The sequence below is a fragment of the Olea europaea genome, chromosome 1 (assembly GCF_002742605.1).
Source record: "Olea europaea var. sylvestris chromosome 1, O_europaea_v1, whole genome shotgun sequence".
Lineage (NCBI taxonomy): Eukaryota > Viridiplantae > Streptophyta > Magnoliopsida > Lamiales > Oleaceae > Olea > Olea europaea.
In genome coordinates this window covers 29,979,745-30,000,134 of record NC_036237.1, presented here as the reverse complement: position 1 = coordinate 30,000,134, position 20,390 = coordinate 29,979,745, and the positions used below count along the sequence as shown (strand labels likewise).

At 33.9% G+C, this 20,390-nt stretch overlaps 1 protein-coding gene and 2 long non-coding RNA genes across 4 annotated transcripts; 1 reads left to right on the top strand and 2 right to left on the bottom strand.

The window, feature by feature from the left end:
- Positions 1–4,571: 4,571 nt before the first annotated feature.
- LOC111400476 (lactoylglutathione lyase-like) lies at positions 4,572–10,037 on the bottom strand. Of its 2 annotated transcripts, XM_023027891.1 has the most exons (9): positions 9,894–10,037; positions 9,653–9,755; positions 9,500–9,561; positions 8,551–8,611; positions 8,314–8,393; positions 8,156–8,226; positions 7,106–7,195; positions 5,542–5,660; positions 4,572–4,798 (listed from the first exon to the last, which is right to left on the bottom strand). In XM_023027891.1, exons 2-8 carry the CDS (start codon positions 9,737–9,739, stop codon positions 5,563–5,565), a joined length of 549 nt encoding a protein of 182 aa, XP_022883659.1. In that variant the 5' UTR covers positions 9,740–9,755; positions 9,894–10,037; the 3' UTR covers positions 4,572–4,798; positions 5,542–5,562. The 2 variants fall into 2 exon arrangements, with proteins under 2 accessions (XP_022883659.1, XP_022883664.1); XM_023027896.1 differs by lacking the exons at positions 4,572–4,798; positions 9,894–10,037 and having other exon boundaries at positions 4,808–5,660; positions 9,653–9,748.
- Positions 8,618–9,413, top strand: LOC111400485. The gene is made up of 2 exons (XR_002703838.1): positions 8,618–9,085; positions 9,342–9,413. It is a non-coding gene; the product is annotated as an uncharacterized LOC111400485 (long non-coding RNA).
- Positions 10,038–17,620: 7,583 nt separating the features above from the next.
- On the bottom strand, positions 17,621–19,268 carry LOC111397361. The gene is made up of 4 exons (XR_002703236.1): positions 19,160–19,268; positions 18,989–19,015; positions 18,320–18,861; positions 17,621–18,165 (listed from the first exon to the last, which is right to left on the bottom strand). It is a non-coding gene; the product is annotated as an uncharacterized LOC111397361 (long non-coding RNA).
- Between the last annotated feature and the right edge of the window lie 1,122 nt (positions 19,269–20,390).

Here is a 20,390-nt window from a genome sequence, read left to right as displayed (position 1 = left end):
AGTAAACCAATTTAATTACCTTCCTCCTGATGATAAGAGGGGTGTCATCATCATCATCAACATCATCCTCCAGAATGGGAGATGCTGAGGCTGGCCGTTTGTGGCTCGAGGCACTTTTGACTGCAGTAGGCTTGGCAGGGAGAGAAGAAGATGGACGAGCAGACTGTTTAGCGCGACGAGGAGGAAAAGGACTCCGGATGGACAAAGGGGTGACTAAAACAGGAGGAGGGGAAGAAATGCGTGGCTGGTCCAGTGAATGAAAGTCACGATTGGCATCAGTCGCAAATAATCTGCGCTTCACTGACGGCCAGAATTGTTCAAAAAGGGGATGGATGGCACAGTTAGAATTGAAGGGGGCTAATGAAAAATGACTCGTCAAAAGAAGATTGCGAGCATTTATAACCTCTGCCTCCGCCTTATTAATGATATGGAAGTGGTCTATCAAATTCCTTGAATAGCAAGGAGGAACAGGCTAGGTTTGGCCAAAATCAAGTTCGTGAGCAAAAAATTGGGGAGCATATATTTCTACCCCAGCCTTGGCATTGGTCCCAGTCAAAATATCATGAAATAACTCCCTCCCGGTTAAAAACTGGATCCAAATGAGTAGAGAGGTGCTCACGTTGTCTATAGTGGAGGGAGGATGCACATAGTCTGGAGTCAAAAAGAGAGAAAAAGAAAAGAAAGAAGGGATTGAATCTAAAGAATAAAAGAATGAAAAAATGTCCCTTCTAGACATATTTACAGGGGCCAGGGGCTCAATGGCTAGCCCATAGCAGCTAGCAGAAGGACGAGAAAATGATGGAGCACCAAGCGATGGAAAATAGGATCTCAACCACATTTGAGTGAACCAAAAAGGTTTACTGCCAGTGGAAGATGCACCATTCTTCAATTGAGATTGAAGAGAAGTCATGCCTCTATAGAGGGCAGCCAAAAAGAAAGAACATAAATTCAGAGGCCTACCACGCGCCAATTCGTGCGCTATGGGTAAATAGCTCAGGGAGGGCTTTATGCTTGGTACACACAAAACATATTTACAAAGCCAAACCAAAAGAAAGGCCACTCGCTCAGTATGGGAAGGTTCAGCGCTCAAGTGGTTATGAAGGGTTTGCAGGCTTGAATAAGACTCGGTGAGGTTTTTACCAAACTTTGGGACGCCACCAGAAACCAAGATACCAGGAAAAATGGTATCGCCCAAAGGTGGCAAATTCACTAGGGCCCCAATATCCCTTAAAGTAATAGACATGGGGCCAAGAGGGAAAATAAATGTATTGTACTCAGAAGACCAAAAACTTAAAGCGATCGAAAAAAGTGCTGAATCAAAAGTAGGGGGTTGAAGAGAGATTTCTAACAAATTAGAAATCCTAACATTATCAAAAAGTGCCTTAGTAGGACCATGGTCCATAAGGCGAGCATGCCACCTACGGAAAACTACATCAAATTTAGGCCAAGTGCGAATACCTCTTTCTCGAAGTGGCCCCAGCGGCAGAGAGTTTAGAAATGGAGGGCCTTGAGTACAAGGAAACAGCTGGCCCACCGCCGCTTGTTCGACTGCCTCTGCATTGTTGAAGAAAGGACCTAGGTAGAACTCATTGAGTTCGACATTGGCAGGTGCGAGAAAGTTCGGAGTTATGTATGGACGATTAAGGAGTTTCTGAAAGACATCAAAAACTAAAGGAGTCGCCGATTGAGATTGTGAAGTAGCCATTAGGGACGAAACGGAGTTTTTCAGAGTTACGTAGCAGGAAAGCAAAGAGATGAACAGTAAATTGTGGGAGAGAAACGTGAAAAAGTGAGGCGTGATTTAATGGTGCAGTGAAATGACATATTTGGGGATTATAAGGGTTTGCAAAACGTCGCACCTTTTTAAGCTATGGAAGAAAACAATGATTGAAATTCTTGAAAATTTCGAATGTTGCTGGAAACACAAAGTGAATATGGCAAAATTTAATAATTGGTATTAATTCTGCCATATTGGGGGGTAATTGTTGACACATAAAAATTCAGCCCAAATCAAACGGCCCAAGGAATGAAGCCCAATTGGAGAATCCCCAAATCAGATAGCCCAAAGAACAAAGTCCAATCAGACAATTCAGGATGAACGCCCAAATAGGGAAACCCATGAACGCGGTAATACCATCGCCCAAACTTGCAAATCGCCCAGGATCTGAACGAACGGAGTGCCATGCAGTCGCCCAGAACTGCTACTCTATTCTCGCCCAAACTTTCGAGTCACCCAAGGTCTTAGCAAACGTGAAGTGTTGTGGTTATCAAGAAGTGCACTTATCAAAGCAGTTATTAAAGCAGCCCTATTATGTTCCACGATTCAAGGAATTCAATTGAAGACGATTGAACGACAAAAAGTAATATCAGCAGTTAGAAAAGGCAGTTCCATGACAAGTTGGCCATTACGAGGAAAGTGGAAGTTATAGAAAGATCAAACAGTTTTTAGGCGGTTGATCACAAAAAAATCATCCAGAGAGTATAAAAGGAAGAAAAAACATAGAGCAAAGGACCCCGAATAAAAAAACTCTCGAACAGAGAATATGTAATTTTAAATTTCTTAGTTTAGATTTAAACACTTCTTTCAGTAACTCGTGTGCTTGCGCCCCTTGGAGGTATTTTGTTTTTACTTTCCAATTGTAAAGTCATTGCCAATAAAAAACACCCATTTTTGGGACTTTGTCTCAAAATGTTTGTCCCTTACACAATCGTCTAATCCCTTTTTAATTGTTAGCGACAAACCCGCGCGAAACAAAAAACATATATTTTATCATTGAAATATCGTTTATCTCTTTATTTTCTTAGAATGTTTGTTTGAATGATTTAATTTTATTTTTCAGGTGTTACACCGTAAACTCTCCATCTACTCAATCATTCTATCACTTTCGATTGGTCCACCACAAATATACACTGATGGTTTTCATTTTTGAATGCACAGGTCTTGTTGTTAACCTAAGATGGTGAAGTGAATTCAATTCAAAAGTATTAAACTTCTATGAACCTTCGTTGTTGTAATTTTAAGATATAAAAGATGATGCTTACTTGGGTTGTAGATTAGAAAAATTAAACCATAAAACCCAATGTTTATTTCATTTCAACAAATTTTAAATTATGTACTTAAGGGTTGATTTCATTTAGTCTTGAGTTTATGTTGTTCTCTTAATTTCAAGGAAATCAGGCTATAAACTTTCAAGAATTGTCTTTAATTTTAAAGTGCTTTCTTATACATGTTTACTACGATATTATGTTTAATATCATGTGAAGTTTTACGTTCCACTATTTGCTAATCAAAGTTGAGATGTTGTAACTATATATATAATATAAAAATACATCCACAAAATTAAATGTTTGTGTTCTAACATGAAATTTTACGCTCCACTATTTGCTAATCAAAGTTGAGATGTTGTAACTAATATATATAATATAAAAATACATTAATCGGTCCAAAAATTAAATGTTATGTGTTCTAAAATAGTTTCTCCTTTCCAAAATCCCTTCTAAAATTGTAACAGTCATCGTGTAGCGCACAGTCCGCAACTAGTACACATCAATGTCAAAATAGCAAGAATATTGATGCTAATGGAGAGAACCATTTTGTCTCTTAAAGTGGTTGTTCTAAGTACCTAGATTTGACTATATACAAGAAAGAAAAGGATGTATTGCATAGATAGGATGTGTTGGATGAATAGTTAAGTATTACCACAATCTTGTCTAACAGGGAGATCAATACGTATAATTTAAAATATACGTCAATAAGTGGAGGTAACGTTGATTAAGGATAAGTTTAAGAATTGTATACTTAGATGGTGACTACATATTTTGATGTAGATTGAAGAGCCTCTCAAGCCCTCGACTGATTCTAACATAGATTATTTCTATAGAGCAAGTGAGAAGTAAGAGATATAGACAAAAACTAATATTACATGTACTCAATATTGAGTGATTTAATTGTTTTGTATCTTTAGATAAATCTAGAAAAGGATAAAATAGAATGTTTAAAAAGTGTTTTCATGTGAAGAAATATTCTATTTGTACAAAGAATTTGTATATATAGGTGTCATTCATTTGTCAAATTACCTGTACATATTACTTGTAGATGTTACCTGTACGTGTAGCAAAGTTATTCTATAAATTGGTCGATATGTTTTAACATTCTTATATTTTATTTATATATGGATATTATGCATCATTAAGTTTAGATTTGTGGCATAAATAACATTACTCTTTAAAAAATAATGATATCTGGTACCATTGATCCACAACATCAATTGAAGTGGCATTATGTAAAAAGTTCAATGATAAATAAAATTAAACGAGTAACTTAAAGTTATCTTTCATTAAGTGTATCACATAGCATCATTTAAACTGATTTTGTAGCAATTGATGTTAATCAAAATACAGCAAACTTTCTCCTGCACAAGGGATTTCTGGGATAAATGTTGTCCTAAGACTTTATCAGATTATAATCAGTATTATAATCTCGATTTGCAAAGCCTGAGTCACCGACTCTTTTTTCAACAGACTCATGCAGTAGAACTTCGTAAAATTATCAAGGCTTTTATACTAAAGAGTCACTCTTCGAATATGAGTAATGATATAAATCAACTAAGTTGCATTAGCAAAGTTGTTGGTCAATGATTACATATACAACAAACAACGAACTAAGTCCTATTTTCAATAATAACTTTATTACAAATCAGATACTCAAAAGTATCCTCCACCACCAAATGATATCTACTTCAGTAAGCAAAATTTTGAGTTGAAGAATTTTCTTAAATAACTGCAATTGCAGAAAATCCTGCAGCCAAAAGAATTAAAAAGTGAAAAGTTCCAGTTGCACATTAAGATAGTAATTTATCCCCTTAAACTGAGTAAACACACTCAACAAAAAGGAAAAAAGAAAAAAGGAATGCAAATACAAGCCTTTTGAACTCATCATGTCTACGGTCTACCCAAATATACTTCATTTTCCATAAAAATCAGAGATCTAACAATAAAATGCCAGAAGCTCTAGATAGTCCCCCAGGGAACCTAGTCATATAAAAAGGGAAAACCAACTAGATACTAAGTTTTATCTCATTTCTCAGGCGCAGGAGAGAGAAGATATGAGCTATAGATAGTAAACTAGTAGTATATTTCATGCCATTCGGTTGCAAGATTCATCGCAAACAAGTTTGAGGTTGGGACATGAAGTTTAAATTGATAAAAGTAAAACAGTTGTTTGTTTCAATTAATCATGTCTAGTTATCCAGACGAGAAAATTTTGAACTGAATTTTTTTTATTATTTATTTTTTTTCCCCCCGAGTGTTAACTGTCTGGCTTAAGCTGGACCCTGCAAGTGTCCGGGGTGGAACAAATGGACTTGGCATGATATAATGTGGTTGGTGTAAAATCTACTACAAAGTGGCATGATGCAGAAAGTGCCATACATAGTGCTAAAATGAAGATAAGTCAACCAAATATTTAAACTAAAGATAAGGTAACAAAACAAATTTAAGGCCCAAAATGACTCAAAACTGTCAAAATAAAAGAGATAATACCAGAATACTTGCAGCATACGATCAAGCAGACAGAGCTGTTGCCTTTCCGACTGTTTTGCTGTCAAATATTTCAATCCAGTAGCCATCGGGATCTTTAATGAATGCTATATTCTTCATACCTGCAATCAAATTGCATCAATTATGCACAGAACAGAGTGTTTTCCAAGATACTCAAACAATTTTTGTCAACAATCCTGAAATACTCTCTGGAAAACATATTTTGGCTTTAAATATCGAAATGTAACAAGTACTTTTTGGTGGAATTATACATAATATAGGACAGTAAATCTAGAGTTAGAGAGTAAATAGGTTTGAATGTCCAAACATCCAGCCATATCAATGAAGATCATCTTCGGGAAACCGATCATATATGATACTTTCTATAATAAACAAAATGGAAGAATAGAAAACGAGTAAGTTTATAGTGGTTCAGCATCGGAAGTTATGTCCACTGCAGATTTTTTAATGTAACAAAGAAGGAGATTACAAGGTATTCTTCCTACACCTTGTCATAAATGGCCTACTTGGATCATAGTGTAGGATAGATCAATCTGCAGTCGAGAGGTTAAAAGAATGTACAATTAGACTCCACAGTCCAACAATATTTTTCAGCCAACTAGTGATATGTAAGTGTAAAAATTTAGGGAAAGCTTAATTTTTGCTTAGAAGAGTCTGCATTAGTATATGCTTCAGTAAAATATTTGCACAAGATACTATCTGATCTCCTATTTTTGAAACTATCCTCATTGTGATTACCTTGATATATAATTCATCATTAGCTGTTCAGATTCAAGCTAGAATAATTTTTAATGGAGTTGCCTAATAGAAACAATCAATTCGCGGTCAATCAATAATGCAAGTCTGGAAAGACCAAACAAGGCACTCTATTTTCTATGTCCTGGGCTTAAAGTTAACATTGTACTTTTACATCAGAGAAAAAATGAAACACGGCAAACTTGTTAAGCCCCCGTTTAATTCTCATTCTTTGGCCCAAAAAATGAAAAATATGACCTTTATCCATCATATCAAATCACCATATTTGACTTTCTATATCTTGTATGGGTCCCATAACTACTATATTTTTCATTCTCATTCTTAAATCTATGGGAATCAAATGAGGCCTAATTGCCCAAAGATTTAGGCATTGTGCCTTGTCAAGTCGGGAATGGAAATACATCAATTATTCCAAGCTGAATCCAAGTGAAATAATTAATGATGATACCTTATCCTGATTATTTATACTGTCAATTCTGATTCATTCCATAGGATTATAAGTTGTATTAAAAAATTTATATTAGCTATCAGGAAGTTTCGTTAAAACTATCCCATTTGTATTTATTCCAGAATATCCTGAATATTACTGCAAATTATATTGTGACATTATCTTTCATTCAAGCAAATTTGTGATGGGAAGTTTTGAACCAAGACCTGATGCAAGAAATTCAAATTTTCAGACATAGAAGGGGAATGTAAATGAAACACCCATGAATGTGGAAGGTTTAAAACCAGATGTCAAAATAAAATTATACCAAATAAACTTCAGAAATTAAAAGGATTACGTTACCATCATTAGGTTTCTTTACAAATTCCACGTTCAAACTTTCAAATCTCTTGCACGCCTTGTTTACATTGTGTACAGTAATACCTATGTGCCCTGAAAGCATTATGAGACGTATTAGCCATTCAAATATCGTATAAGCTCAAATAACTCCTAGAAAGTAAAATTCATTTTGCAGAGAAATCATTATCGGTTCCAGTATCATATTAAAAAGGCAAGAAAAGAGAAACTGAAGAGATTTATCGCCTTTGATGCATAATTATCCAACAAAAACAAAGCTGTAGAACTCGATAGCATTTCTCATCGGATGTTGAAATTTACTGGGAACAAAGAAACTAATACAGGACGTTCACTTTACAATCAAGGTGGTTTGAATAATGAGAATCCTTCACATCAGGAAAATATAATACCTGTTCATCGATAAAACTGGTCAATGATACATGTATGTTATTCATTCCTATAATCCATCAATTTAAAAATTACTACACAAGCATAAGAAACTAAAATAAAAAACTATCTTAAAATGGTTTAATATTTTTTGGTGTAGGCGGCTACATTCTAAAACATAGTTAGGCAATCAATTTCTTACGAATAAATATGCAAAAAACACAGCATGGCACTGCCCCAAAAAAGGAAATCATATATAAAGGTGAATGACAGAGTCGATGAACTTGATCTAGGGACGCAGAAGTTTATCAAGTTGCAAGATTCTGTTTTCAACCACAATGTTTAAGAAGACCATAATGCAAGCACCAACACAACTTTCATCTCACGAAATGCAAAACCAGACAGCTCATAAGTCATGACATCTAACATTCAATATATAGCATTTAATAAGAAGTGGCACTTTAATAATCTCATGTTATAAATAAAATTCCATTTGAAAGTCACAAAGGGTGTGCACAATCCCGTAGAAAATTAGATATTTCATCAAAGTTGTCCCAAGTAAATAGGCATAAAAAAAGATACAGATACACTAGATTTTTAAACCTCACGAGCTATTTTACAAAAATAAGAATAAGAAAGAAGCATGTTCAATTAGAATGTTTTACTAACCATATCCCCGAGGTTCTGAGTTCCCAATATGGTAACCCCTAAAATCAGGATCATTCTCAGTACCCCATTCACTGTGACAAAAATCTAATAGTTAACATGAAAGAACCATATGGATGTGATTTTTAACTTTTTCTGCTCCTAAAAATGGAAGCTCTTACTGCGCAAGCTCAAGGGTAGCTTTCTGACCAAAAGTCCAATTAGTGCGCTCAACGGGATCATTTGGAGCTGAAGAAGTGTCCTGCACGACCCATATGTAAAAGGATTCAAAGAAACTCAAATCTTCCAATATCCTAATTTTCTCCACCATTTTCGAGTAGAACAAAAATATATGCATAAGCACACTAAACACATGTATGCGCAGAGATTAAAGCCTAGAATGATGTTTGATGTTTTACCTCATATCCCAAAAGATATACAGTAAGCTTGTAATCTGAAAAATCCAACCTCTTAAGCAACCTATGTTCCAGAAGGATATAATCATAAAAACTTAGTTCCACCTATTCAAGCAATAACATCAACAGGTTTATTGAACATAACAATTAATCTGCATGTCAAATTTAAATTTAAATAACTTGTTTATAAATAAGATTTTCAAATCATGCAAATCAAATAGAAGATTGCTTCGCGTGTGTGGTTGTTTTGGGAAAGGGTTGGAGTTGATACTTGAAATCCTGAAATGGGGTTCATTCTAACAACTTATTGAAACACATAGTTCAACATCATTATGTCATATTCCCCACCATTCGTAGTAAATAGGTCGAGACCACGAGAACTTTGGACATTTTAATCTTCTACATAAATACTTAAAAGAACTGAAAAGCTGTTGGAATTATAAATACTAGTGAATAAGACATATGAAACCAAAGTCTCAGTTTCATAACACTAAAATTCCAATGTCATAGTCCATTACAAATGCAGCGAAGTTACAAGGTAGTTAAATGCTCCCAGGGCACATCTTCAAGTAGTAAAAGGGGAAGGTGGAGAAATCCAACTTTGCTTGAGGCTGCTGCGTCAAGAGTTCGAATCCTGAAATATGGATTTGGCTATTGGGTAAGTACAAGTGTACAAGCAGCCTTCCACCCTATACTCTTATAGGCATAACCTGCGATTTACCTCTCTCACGATGCTTCAGGACAGGGGTGGTGGGAGATTCTTAACGTTAGGGTTTAACCTTTTAAGTTACAAGGTAGTTAAAGAATTCAAAAAGCAAAACCAAATGTATTGGCATAAGCATGACATCATAATTTTAGGAAAAAGTAAAAAAATAACTATAAGCAACATGAAAAACAAATTACAAATTGAATAATAAAGCAGCTCGTTGTTTCCAAAATTGAGAAGACTTACGACATGCCCATTACTCGAGTGTAGAAATCGAGACTGACTTTGGGGTCCTTTACTCGATAATTCTGAACACAACAAAAATGTGTGTTCCAATTATGAACAACAACAAAAATAACAATCCTAATTCCTAATAATGGAGGTCACTGAAGAGCTTACTGTTTGTTGCAAGAAGAAACCTATGGTCTCCTCATCAGGACTAGTGTGGAGGCCAGGGTTGTTGGAGGCTGACTCTTTGGATGCCATTGAAATACCTCAAAACCTGCCAAATAAAAAAAAAAAGGACGTTTGAGATTCAAAATCGATACGTACGAATATGGGTATTAGAAAACAAAAGTAAACGCATTTGAACAAAAATCAAGCCATAGATGAAAGGCCAAAGGGTTCAAGGATTTTGCACCTTTGATTTGATAGTGACAATCGTAGGGTGTGAAGACAACAGGGAGGAGGCTTTGCGAGTATAAATAACATGGAAGAGGAGGGAAAGTTCAATGTATCAGTCAGCAATGAAAATGAAGATGCCAGGGATAGATTGTTTATTGACCCAGAAAATTATTTATGTGATGATAAAGGTGTTACAATTTGACTCGACATCGAAGTATGACATGCTTGTTGACTTTTGTTTTCCTTATTATAGATCATTATTTGAATGATCTTTTACAGGATGATAAAATGTGTAGTTAAAAAGTTGTGGATCTCATAAAATGAGTAGTTAAAAATTAATCGTTGATTTTTACTTAAATTAAAATCTAAATATTATTTCTACCAAATACAAGTATAGTCACATAGAGAAGAGTTGCTTGATGTCTTGTTAGCTCATTGGACATTTTCGAGACTTGTAAAAGACGATCCTCAAAGCATACATGTTGCAAGGCTCGAAAAATAGGAACAAAATTTTTTATTCTACTAATGGCGAGTGATAGATAACTCACTCGATAGAATTTGCACAACCACTTTAGTAATATCTTTTTGAAGCACATTACTCCCGTCAATATTACGAGTTCAAATAAAACAAATCTAGAACCTTCAACATTATTTGTTCACAAGCATATACAAATTTTTTTTTCTTTTAAATCAAAGTAAGAAATGATAAATATAAAGAATAATAATAATGTACCTTGTTTATTATTGGAGAATGTTAAAATACAATATATATGAATTGGTCCAACTATGGTCCAGTGGTGCAAATGACAGGAGTGAAGTTATCTCACGTCTTGCTGGCAGCCACAGTATTGAGGTTCGATTACTGAGACATGAACTTGGACTATTTGTAGGTGCAGTGTACAGATAGCTCTTGTTCCCTGACCTGTTGGGACACATCCCGCGATTTACCTCCCTTACAAAACTCCAGAGACAAGGCGGTGGGGGTCCTCAAAGTTGAGGTTCAATCTTTATAATTCAAATGTATGGTATCATAATATAGTAGTCATTTTCGTGGATCAACTGAAGATTTCAGAAATTAGAAAGGCACAATTATTAGAACGCCCAAAAATATTAATATTTATTCATTTTACTTCCCTTTTAAATATCAAATTTCAAGCACTGCAAAATTGACCCAGTTTATTATACTTAACTATATGCCATCTTTATCTTTAAATAATAAATGTGTAAATGATTGACATATATAATTTAATATATATATCGCGCGTATATATATTGACTGTAATATTGTATGATATATTGATTGAATTGGAAATTTATTTTCAACAAGAGCAAAAAAATATTGCCGGAAAGCCTGAGAAAGAAGGGGGAAAAATCAATTTCGTTGACTGGGAGAAACTTATAATTTTATATAATTTAGTAAAAATTAAAAAACAATCGATCGAAGAATATAACTAGCTGTTGAAAAAATCAAAACAGTGACAAATCCTAAGAAAAAAGCTAAATATATTTCCACCAATATGCTAATTAACTACATTTTAATTATACTAAGTCCATGTTTGACAACCATTATTTGCAAATTCTTTTTTATACATATTCATTTTTAATCACAACTCCACACAATAAAACATTCTGTACGTAAATAAAAAAATTTTTTTACCACGCATTCTTTTAAAAATCATTATTCAAAACATTATTTTGACCAAATAATGACCATCAAACATGGCTAATCCCCATATGTTAGTGGGAATTAATATTAGCTTTTTGATAAATTTTGATAAAAATTGATGAAATATATTATTGAAAAGTTGTGGATTTCATAAAATATGTGATTAAAATTAATTGTTGACTTTAAATTAAATTAAAATCTAGGTTTTAATTCCTGTCAAACAGGTGATTACTTATGATCACTATTCGAACTTTTTTTATTATATTCTTATTCTCAAGATAAGAAAAGTTGTCTCTAATGATGATTTTTGTTCAAAAATTTCGTTAAGATAGAATAAAACATAGTTACCCCTCATATTTTTAAATAAATGCAAATTAAGACTAAATATTTAACCCTTATTTTATAGCGCGCTAACTATAATTTTGCATGAAAATTCACAATTAAGGACAATGTTTGGTAGCTAATGAAATGTTAAAGTTAAAAATGATAATAAACAAGTTATATAAATGTGACAATGAATTAAATTTAAGAATTTTTAATGTGATTAAAATATGGTATATTTATAAAAATAAGCCGTGTTATATAGAGAGTTATATGGACACCACAGTACTTATTTTCAAACTTTCATCAGTTTGCATATCACATTACTGATAACAATTGTCAAAATATTTTGCTTACATGCTTTAAATTAGGTAAAATATTTGTCGCACTTTTGTAATTATTGTTTTTGAAATATGATGGGTAAATATGAATTTTTATGCTCCCTAAGGATTTTTTGGACTAAAAGTCTAAAACCTTTAGCAGAGAGGAGATGACAATAAGCGGATCTTGAAGATCTTCAATGCAATCAAATTTTGGTGTATTACAAGTAGGAGCTTTGGTGTGTATAATCATCCACCAAAAAATAATAATAATAATAATAAAATAAATAGAAAAGAACCTACGACAATAAAAGGACTCAAATGCCCCTTGATATAATAATTAGTAAGAAATTAAAATAAATTGGAACCAATGAAATAAAGCAAATAAAATGGTCTAACACATTCTGCATCAATAATTATGTGCGTTATAATGAATTTCTATGACATGTCCAACAATTGTTCGGGAAGATAATCCGAAATATGCAAGGTTCAAAGTATAGAAGATTATTGGACAATGCTGGACCAACAGGGCCATGTGGCCTTGTTCACTCAAGGCGCTGAAATGGCGCCCTCCTCTTAGTCCATGACCCTGTCCAAACAGAATAATCCAAGATTATTACCACACTCAGATTGACAACAAAACATTTATTTCGTATACACACCTTTTGTCAATGATAAACTAATGAGAATTCACGCCAAACCTTTTGTCGTTCGGTGAATTGAAAGAAACAATCAATTGGTATGACAAAAGTCTAAAAGAAAAAAAGCAAATTTAAAATTACTTGATTTATGCTCGCATAAATAGTAAGTGTGTGTTTAATTACGAGCATGAAAATAATATAAATTCTAGACAATTCAATTACCCATAACTTATTTGGATGTATATTATTGATTAAATCTGTTTGATTGACTTAGTTTTCAATTTAAAAAATATTATACTTGTCCATTTTGAAAGTGAATTACTTGGAAAATAAAAATCAACATGCTAGGTTTTAATTTGTACTGGCTATTCTTTAAATAAAAGGATTATTATAAAAGAGTTGTAAAAATCAAGGAATCTTTTGAGATGTTGTGTAGATGAACTCTAAGTTTTTTGGTTCGAATATGGAACATGGAGAAAGAGATGTCGAAATTATGCTAAGATGTCGCTAAGATGATACTCGAACATCTAAAATAGAATCATTCTCGCCCTACAATCGCTCAAGCTACACACCAGTTGCTTGCCTGGTTCTAGCTCGATGCTCAAGCGACAGTGTTTTTCAAGAACTCTAGTTCATGATTTTCAAGAGTTTTATCTATCCTATACTACCCAAATATATCTCTACTATAAATACACAAGCCCCACTTCGTGAAAAGTGTCGTCGATAATTATTTTCTACCTTCATAACATTAATTGCAGATATAACAATACTACATCTCGAGATCAATCAACCACGAGTTGGAAAAAACATCAAAATCATATAATCAAAATACCTACTTTCTAAATATAATCAAGAAGGGACTTTCTCAATAGATTTTAGAGGTTGTTGAAGATTGAGAGAGGTTGGACTAGAAGTGCAGAAAAAGTACAAGAACAAGGAGTTCTTGGTAATTAATATAAAATAGGCAATTCCAAAAGATTGGGAGCAAGTGTGAGTGAAGTTCATTCTAGCGGGTCTTGGAAAATGTAGAAATTAGATTGGGGAGTCCATTGGATTTTCTAAGGTGGATCATATTGTAAGTTCCTATTGTCTACCTGACTTGTTCCCATAGTTTTTAATCTTGTAAAAGATTTTCTCTGTCAACAAATCTCGTGTTATTTACTGATTTATTTACTATTGTGTCAATTCAACATATGATAAAAATGAATTGATTGACTAAACATATAGAACAATTAAAAGATGACTTGGTGCTTTTAATTAATAATTTTAATTTTGCGCAATTCAATTACTGGCCCTAGTTTTCGAGATGAGTAGTTCATTATCCGTCCAATCATATTTTGATTACACTAACTATGCCTATTGGAAAATTAGAATGATAGCCTTCCTAAAATTGATGGATGAGTGTATTTGGTTGAGCATAGTGAATGGTTGGACTGCCTCTTCTAGCACCGCTAATGGTGTTGTCACTCCCACTCTATATTTAATTGGCGAAAGAATGATTTAGATAAGTGTAATTGGAATAATAAGGCTTTACATACTTTATTTATGGCTGTGTCATTCGAAGAATTTAGGCGTATTTTTATGTTTGAGGTTGCTAAAGAGGTATGTCACATTTACAGACCACACATGAGGGAGCCCATGTTGTTAAGAACTCCAAGTTATAGATATTGACCACTAGGTTTGAAGATATTAGAATGAAGAATGATGAGACCTTCGTTGACTTTTATGCGAGTTTGAATGACCTAATTAATTCTAACTTCAACCTAAGTGAGAGAATTCCTGAATCTAAGATGGTCAGAAAAATTATTAGATCCTTAACTGAGAGATTTAGCCCTTATTTGAACCCCATTTTGGGGAAAAGAATGGATTTTTGAATAATGTATTGATGAAAAATGTGTGGTTAAAAAATAAGAAATTTTTTTGAATTTGCATGTAATATTATTTTATTGAAGAATGTGTGTTGAAATAATGTTAAACACACTATTGAAAATTTGATTTTTTTCTAAAGAATGAGGCTCAAACAAGGACTTAGACATAAAATCACGACTATCAAGGAGAGTAAGGATTTAGATATGATTAAGATTGAAGAATTAATTGGATCTATCCAAACTTATGAACTCGCCATATTTTAACCTAAGAAGAACAAGTCTATTGCCTTGAATACTGTTAGGGAAGAAGAATATGATTCTACTGACTCATAGACCACTAATGGATAGCTTATTTCGCTAAGAAATTTCGAAAAAATGTTTAGAAATAATAAGAAACCTCAAGAGAGTCATAGAGGTGCTCTCGGTGAGTCTAAAAAAAAGATATTAATCTGTGAGATGTCATGAGTGTCAAATGGTAAAGCTAAAATGCCACTCTCACTAATGACGGTCTAGTTCGGATACTCAAAGTGAGAGGTCTACTCATGATGAGAGTGGGAAGTTTATGGCCTTATCATCAATTATTTGAAGAGAGTCTTAAGATTAAGAAGGTGAATAAAGTTGCGCTTAAAAGGGTTAATGCACTTGAGCTAGAAAGAGAGAGACTTATATATGACTTTTAGGAATCAACCAAAAGCCTTAGTGAGTTAATATTGGTGGTGGAGAACTTAAAGGGTAATGTTAAAATTCTGATAAGCGACCTTGAGAAATCTAATGTTCAACTCCATTCCTTCTTTAGTGGATCTCAAAAGTTGGACAATATTTTAGGGTTGAACAAGCACGCTAGGAATCGGGGTCTAGGATATAAGGAGACTGATAATTATAGATATAGTATTTCCAAAACTATTTTTGTCCCTGCCATCAATCAGCTTAATTATGTTCCTAATCCTGAATTTAAGAACAAGGATATCATAGGACAGAGGCCTACTAGATAGCGTATGGCTTAACAACCGAGAAATAAATATTAGAAACTACATAATTTTGAACCTAGGTTTATCTCTACTTGTTTTAATTGTGGTGAGTTAGGACATGTAAGACCTAATTGTCGTAAATTCCTAAATTGAAATAGAAATAGAAATCCAGATTTTGATAGTCGGATTTACTTCCTCACTAATAGGTGAGTCAATTGACCAAGTCAATGACAAGATTGACTCGAAATAAGTCTTCCACTCAACAAGTATGGGTTAAGAAGAGTGATTTCTATAATTAGAGAAATGCTCTAATGATGTGTATGTGTTGCTCTTCAAGGGTAGAACAGTTTGATGCCTCAGGAGGTTGGTATTTTTGGTGTATGCTTTTGCTTTTGTGTTTTGCATATCTTTTATTTTTATTTTGTGTGTTTGGTGCATTCATGCTTTATTAATTACTAGTCGATGCCACGTGCGTTGTATGATTATTGTATTTAATGTGTTTTTATTAGCGTGATGTAGAGATTTTTAGTTTTCTTGGCATAATCCTAATATGCTTTTGAAATTTGAATTAAGTTTTTTGGCATGAATTTGTGGGAATATAAGTAAAAGATAATTTATAATTTTGTACGAAGTCGCCACACAAACTGTGCCGGGACTCCACACCAATTTCGTGCGGAGTCCCTGCACCATCCGCACCAATTTCATGCGGGGAAGTCCCCGCACAGTTTATGCGGGGTCCCCGAACCAAAATCTACCTGAGATTGTAGAGGTGGTTGGTGGTGCACATACAGCTCGGGTATGTTTTCAAGAACTGTTTAGAGGGCATTATAGAATTTTACATTATCTGCACGTTTGTGATTCCTGTGTACAATTTGCATCAATCTTCTTGTCGTAGTTTTGCATCCCTATCTCCCTGCAACGCTCTCTATAGGTGTGGTTGGAGTAGTGGTTAGCACAAAAAACTTGTTGGCTCTTTACTGTTCAGTATAAAAAATAGAAAACTTTGATTCATTTGCTTCTTGAACAACAGAGATCTGACTCAATTTTGAAGATAATTGTGTCGAAATAATAAAATTATGGTTGAGGTTCAGGGAATCACCCAATTAATACTAACAAAATAAGGATAGAAACCAACCACGGTCATCGGAGGCACATTTAGAGGGAGAATACAAAGAGGGATCACGACACACCTTGTTGGGTTCGTAGTCGATCTCAGTACCAATGCCACCAGATAGAGAGAGAGCAAAGATCTATACACAAATTCATAGATTCCTACGAAATGCTGTTGTGCTCCACCTTTTTCTTTTCCATTCTTCCCCAAGTATACATAAGATTAAAAAGATATATACTGTCATTAAATTTATTCAAAAAGAATGCGAAGGGTAATGGTTTGCCTTCAATTTTTTGGAAGGCAATTCATACATAAAAAGATTAATCTAATTCAGATGGATTTTTCTAAATCGCTGTATTTTTTTGAGCCTTATACAAGTAAGCTAAAAGTTGATGTAACCCCTTTCGGGGGAATTAAATGCATACGTATTAAATCTATATTGTAAGTAGACTTGAAGCAATAAATTGTTATACATGCATATTAATTTTCTATTTTCGAATATAAAACTACAGTAAAATTAGTACTTTTGATGATGTTTAGCAATTAAAATGAGGCCTAGAGTATCGATTTATGAGTTAAAATTTCTGAATTAAGTCCTCTGTGATTGCAGTTGTAAATTTTGCCAAAAACAAACAGCAAAATCACAACTCAAAATCTTAGCGTGAAAAAGGCCCCAATGAACAGGAAAAGGTTTTCATGACAATGCAGAGAACAGACCTCTGTCATTCTTGTCATTTGGACTTTCACCAGTCTCAATCTTCACAAATGTATCCCTATAAAAGCAAATACTAAATCTATTGCAGTATCAATAATAGATAAAAATAAATTTCTTTTCTTTATACATAAAAGTAATCAGATTTAACATGACCAAAATGATAATAGCAAGGATATGCATACATAAACTTATTAAACCTTCTTAAGATGAGTTGTTGTCTTCCCCGGCTATATCATATAGTGTACGATTATACCGGCAATTACTTGGTGAAGGTCAGATTCCTTCAATTGAATACAGTACAGCCTGTGTTCCAGCCTTAAGTTCCAGCTTCATCTTCAGCTGAAGTACTACAACCTGTGTCTAGCTTTGTGTTCCAGGCTTCCAACTTCATCTGGAACAAGAGTACTAAAATCTGTGTTCCAACCATGAGTTCTTGCTTCATCTAGGGCCGGAGTAGTATGACCTATGTTCCAGCCTTGTGTTCCAGTTTCATCTTCAGCGGGAGCACTATGGCCAGTGTTCCAGACTTGAAATCCAGAAATTTTGACATTTGAAACTGTATGTCACCGATTTTCGATTCAATTGGAGATAAAAGGCTCAGTGTTGTGGCATCCACATGCAAAGAATTGCAAGACTCGAGGGTCTTTTCGTCGAATCTCAATGGTGTAGATGATGCAGCTGTAACGGAAAAAGGATTAGTTGCAATATCAGCTGGTTATCCAAATCTGAATTCACTACTTTATTTCTGTCAGCAGATGACCAATGCTGTACTTATTACAAGATTCCCCCAGTTTTATTCATTTTAGATTTGGCATTTTTAATGCAATCATACCTGATGAAGTGACAATGCAACCAGCCAACCACTTGATGAAGGTTTTCGAGCAATTGTCCAGTCGTGCAAAGGTCTGAAGCATTTGCCAATCTCCGACCTCGTAACTAATCAAGTCTTTCTTTACATAGTAATATACGCTAAACAGCTTCAAATGTTAGTAATATACGCTAAACAGCTTCAAATGTTATGAATTGCCTTTGCTGGTAACAGCAACAAGGGAATGCTGTATGCATTGAATGGGTGCAAGAAATTAAGAAGGCAAAATGCGTGTATCTATTATCGAAAACAATTATTAATGGAATATAATAACTGCATACTTTATTTCAAACTTCGAAATGTTAATTTAAAAAAAAAAAAAAAGAAAAAAAAAAGAAAAAAAGGGAATTGATGTAAAGGAGAATATGGTAGTTAACTGAAGTGTAAGTGCATGGCAATTTTATCAGTTCAAAATTATCAAATATCTTGAAAACCATCTTACCGTTTTAATGAAGGCTTCAAGTTAAATAGGTCCCTCAATCAGCCTTTCTTGCAATAGTTGTTTTCTGAAGTTTACAAGAAGAAATCAATACAGAAAAAGAATGAATAGAAGAATATTATCATCTGGAACCTAAAATAAGGGGTTTGCAATAACTTAAGAATTCTGTGTTTCCATTATCATTTGCCACTCACCAGGAACCAGAATGTCATTGCGAGGACCTGCAAAATAATGTTGACTAATTGAATTGGATACAAAAACTGTCTCAGACTTTCTTTTGGTTATATGGAAATATAGATCATTTAGCAATTACATTCCCCTAAGAAGATCTAAGGATGAAAGGAAAATGTGGTATTGTTAAAAACCTGATTGTTCTAGCTTTCTTCATATTGTCCTCCGCTGAATCGACCTTGGTATCCGATCCAAACCATGGAAGCCTAGCTTTTTTCCTTGCTTTCTCTTCTACAAATGCCGACTGGACAATCACAAAAAAAAAAAAAAAAAAAAAAAATGAAAAAAAAAAAAAAAAAAAAAAAGAATTTCTCCAAACTCTCTGGAGATTTGGAGTAAACTCTTCGGAGAGTTTGGAGAAACTCTCCGCACTGTGCGAAGAGAGTTGATTTCTTCGCACAGTTCGAAGAGATCACTCGATCTCTCCGCACAGTGTGGAGTTGCTACGACAACTCCGCACACTTTGTGCGGAGTGTGTAGAGTAACTCCGCACTTTGTGGAAGCATATGTTAAAGGCAAACTAAGAAAATAAAAAATCAAATAGTTTGAATTTAAGAAAATTAAAGAGAATAAAAAAAGAAAGAAAAATGGGGAAAAAATCGTAGTTCAGTCCGTGCGAATCATCCGAAGAGTTTGAAGATACCTCGACATTGGTGAAAAACTATGGTAATCTAAAAAAATAAAAAATCAAATAGATAAAACGAAAAAAAAAAAACCAAGAGCGAAGAGTTTAGAGACTCTCTGTAGAGTTTCTCTCCAAACTCTTCGTACAGTTCGAAGATATCAATTGATTGCTTTGTACAGTGTGGAGAGATTTTTTTTTTTTTTTTTTGTTAAGCTATTTTATTTGTTTCTTATGTAGGAATGTTTACATATATATTATATATCAAAGGTAAACTAAAAAAAAATAAAAAATCAAGTAGTTTAAATTTAAGAAAACGAAAGAGAATAAAAAGAAAGAAAAACTTGGAAAACAAATCTAGATCCAGAAACTTTGAAGATAGTGAAAAAATATGGTAATATGAAAAAATAAAAAATCAAATAAAAAAATGAAGAATAAAAAAAAAAGTTTCTCTAAACTCTCTAGAGAGTTTGGAGAAACTCTTCGCACTGTGCGAAGAGAGTTGATCTCTCCGCACAGTTCGTAGAGATCACTTCATTTCTCCACACAGTGCAGAGTTGCTTCGCACTTTGTGCGGAGTTGTTCGTAACTCCGCACACTTTGTGCTGAGTAACTCCGCACTTTGTTGGAGCAATTTTGCACTTTGCTCCCATAAAGTGCGGAGTTACTCCACACAGTGCGGAGCAATTTTTTTTTTAAAGTATCAACAATAAAATTAGCAAAATTAAATCTTCGGTATTCCA

What these genes read in the sequence shown, in the direction of transcription:
- LOC111400476 (XM_023027891.1), bottom strand. Translation starts at nt 9,739, where the DNA reads ATGGCATCCAAAGAGTCAGCCTCCAACAACCCTGGCCTCCACACTAGT. An exon ending in GTTTCTTCTTGCAACAAACA is followed by an intron (nt 9,562 to 9,652) that starts GTAAGCTCTTCA and finishes TGTTGTGTTCAG; the next exon opens with AATTATCGAGTAAAGGACCC. An exon ending in TGTAAAGAAACCTAATGATG is followed by an intron (nt 5,661 to 7,105) that starts GTAACGTAATCC and finishes ATTTGATTGCAG; the next exon opens with GTATGAAGAATATAGCATTC.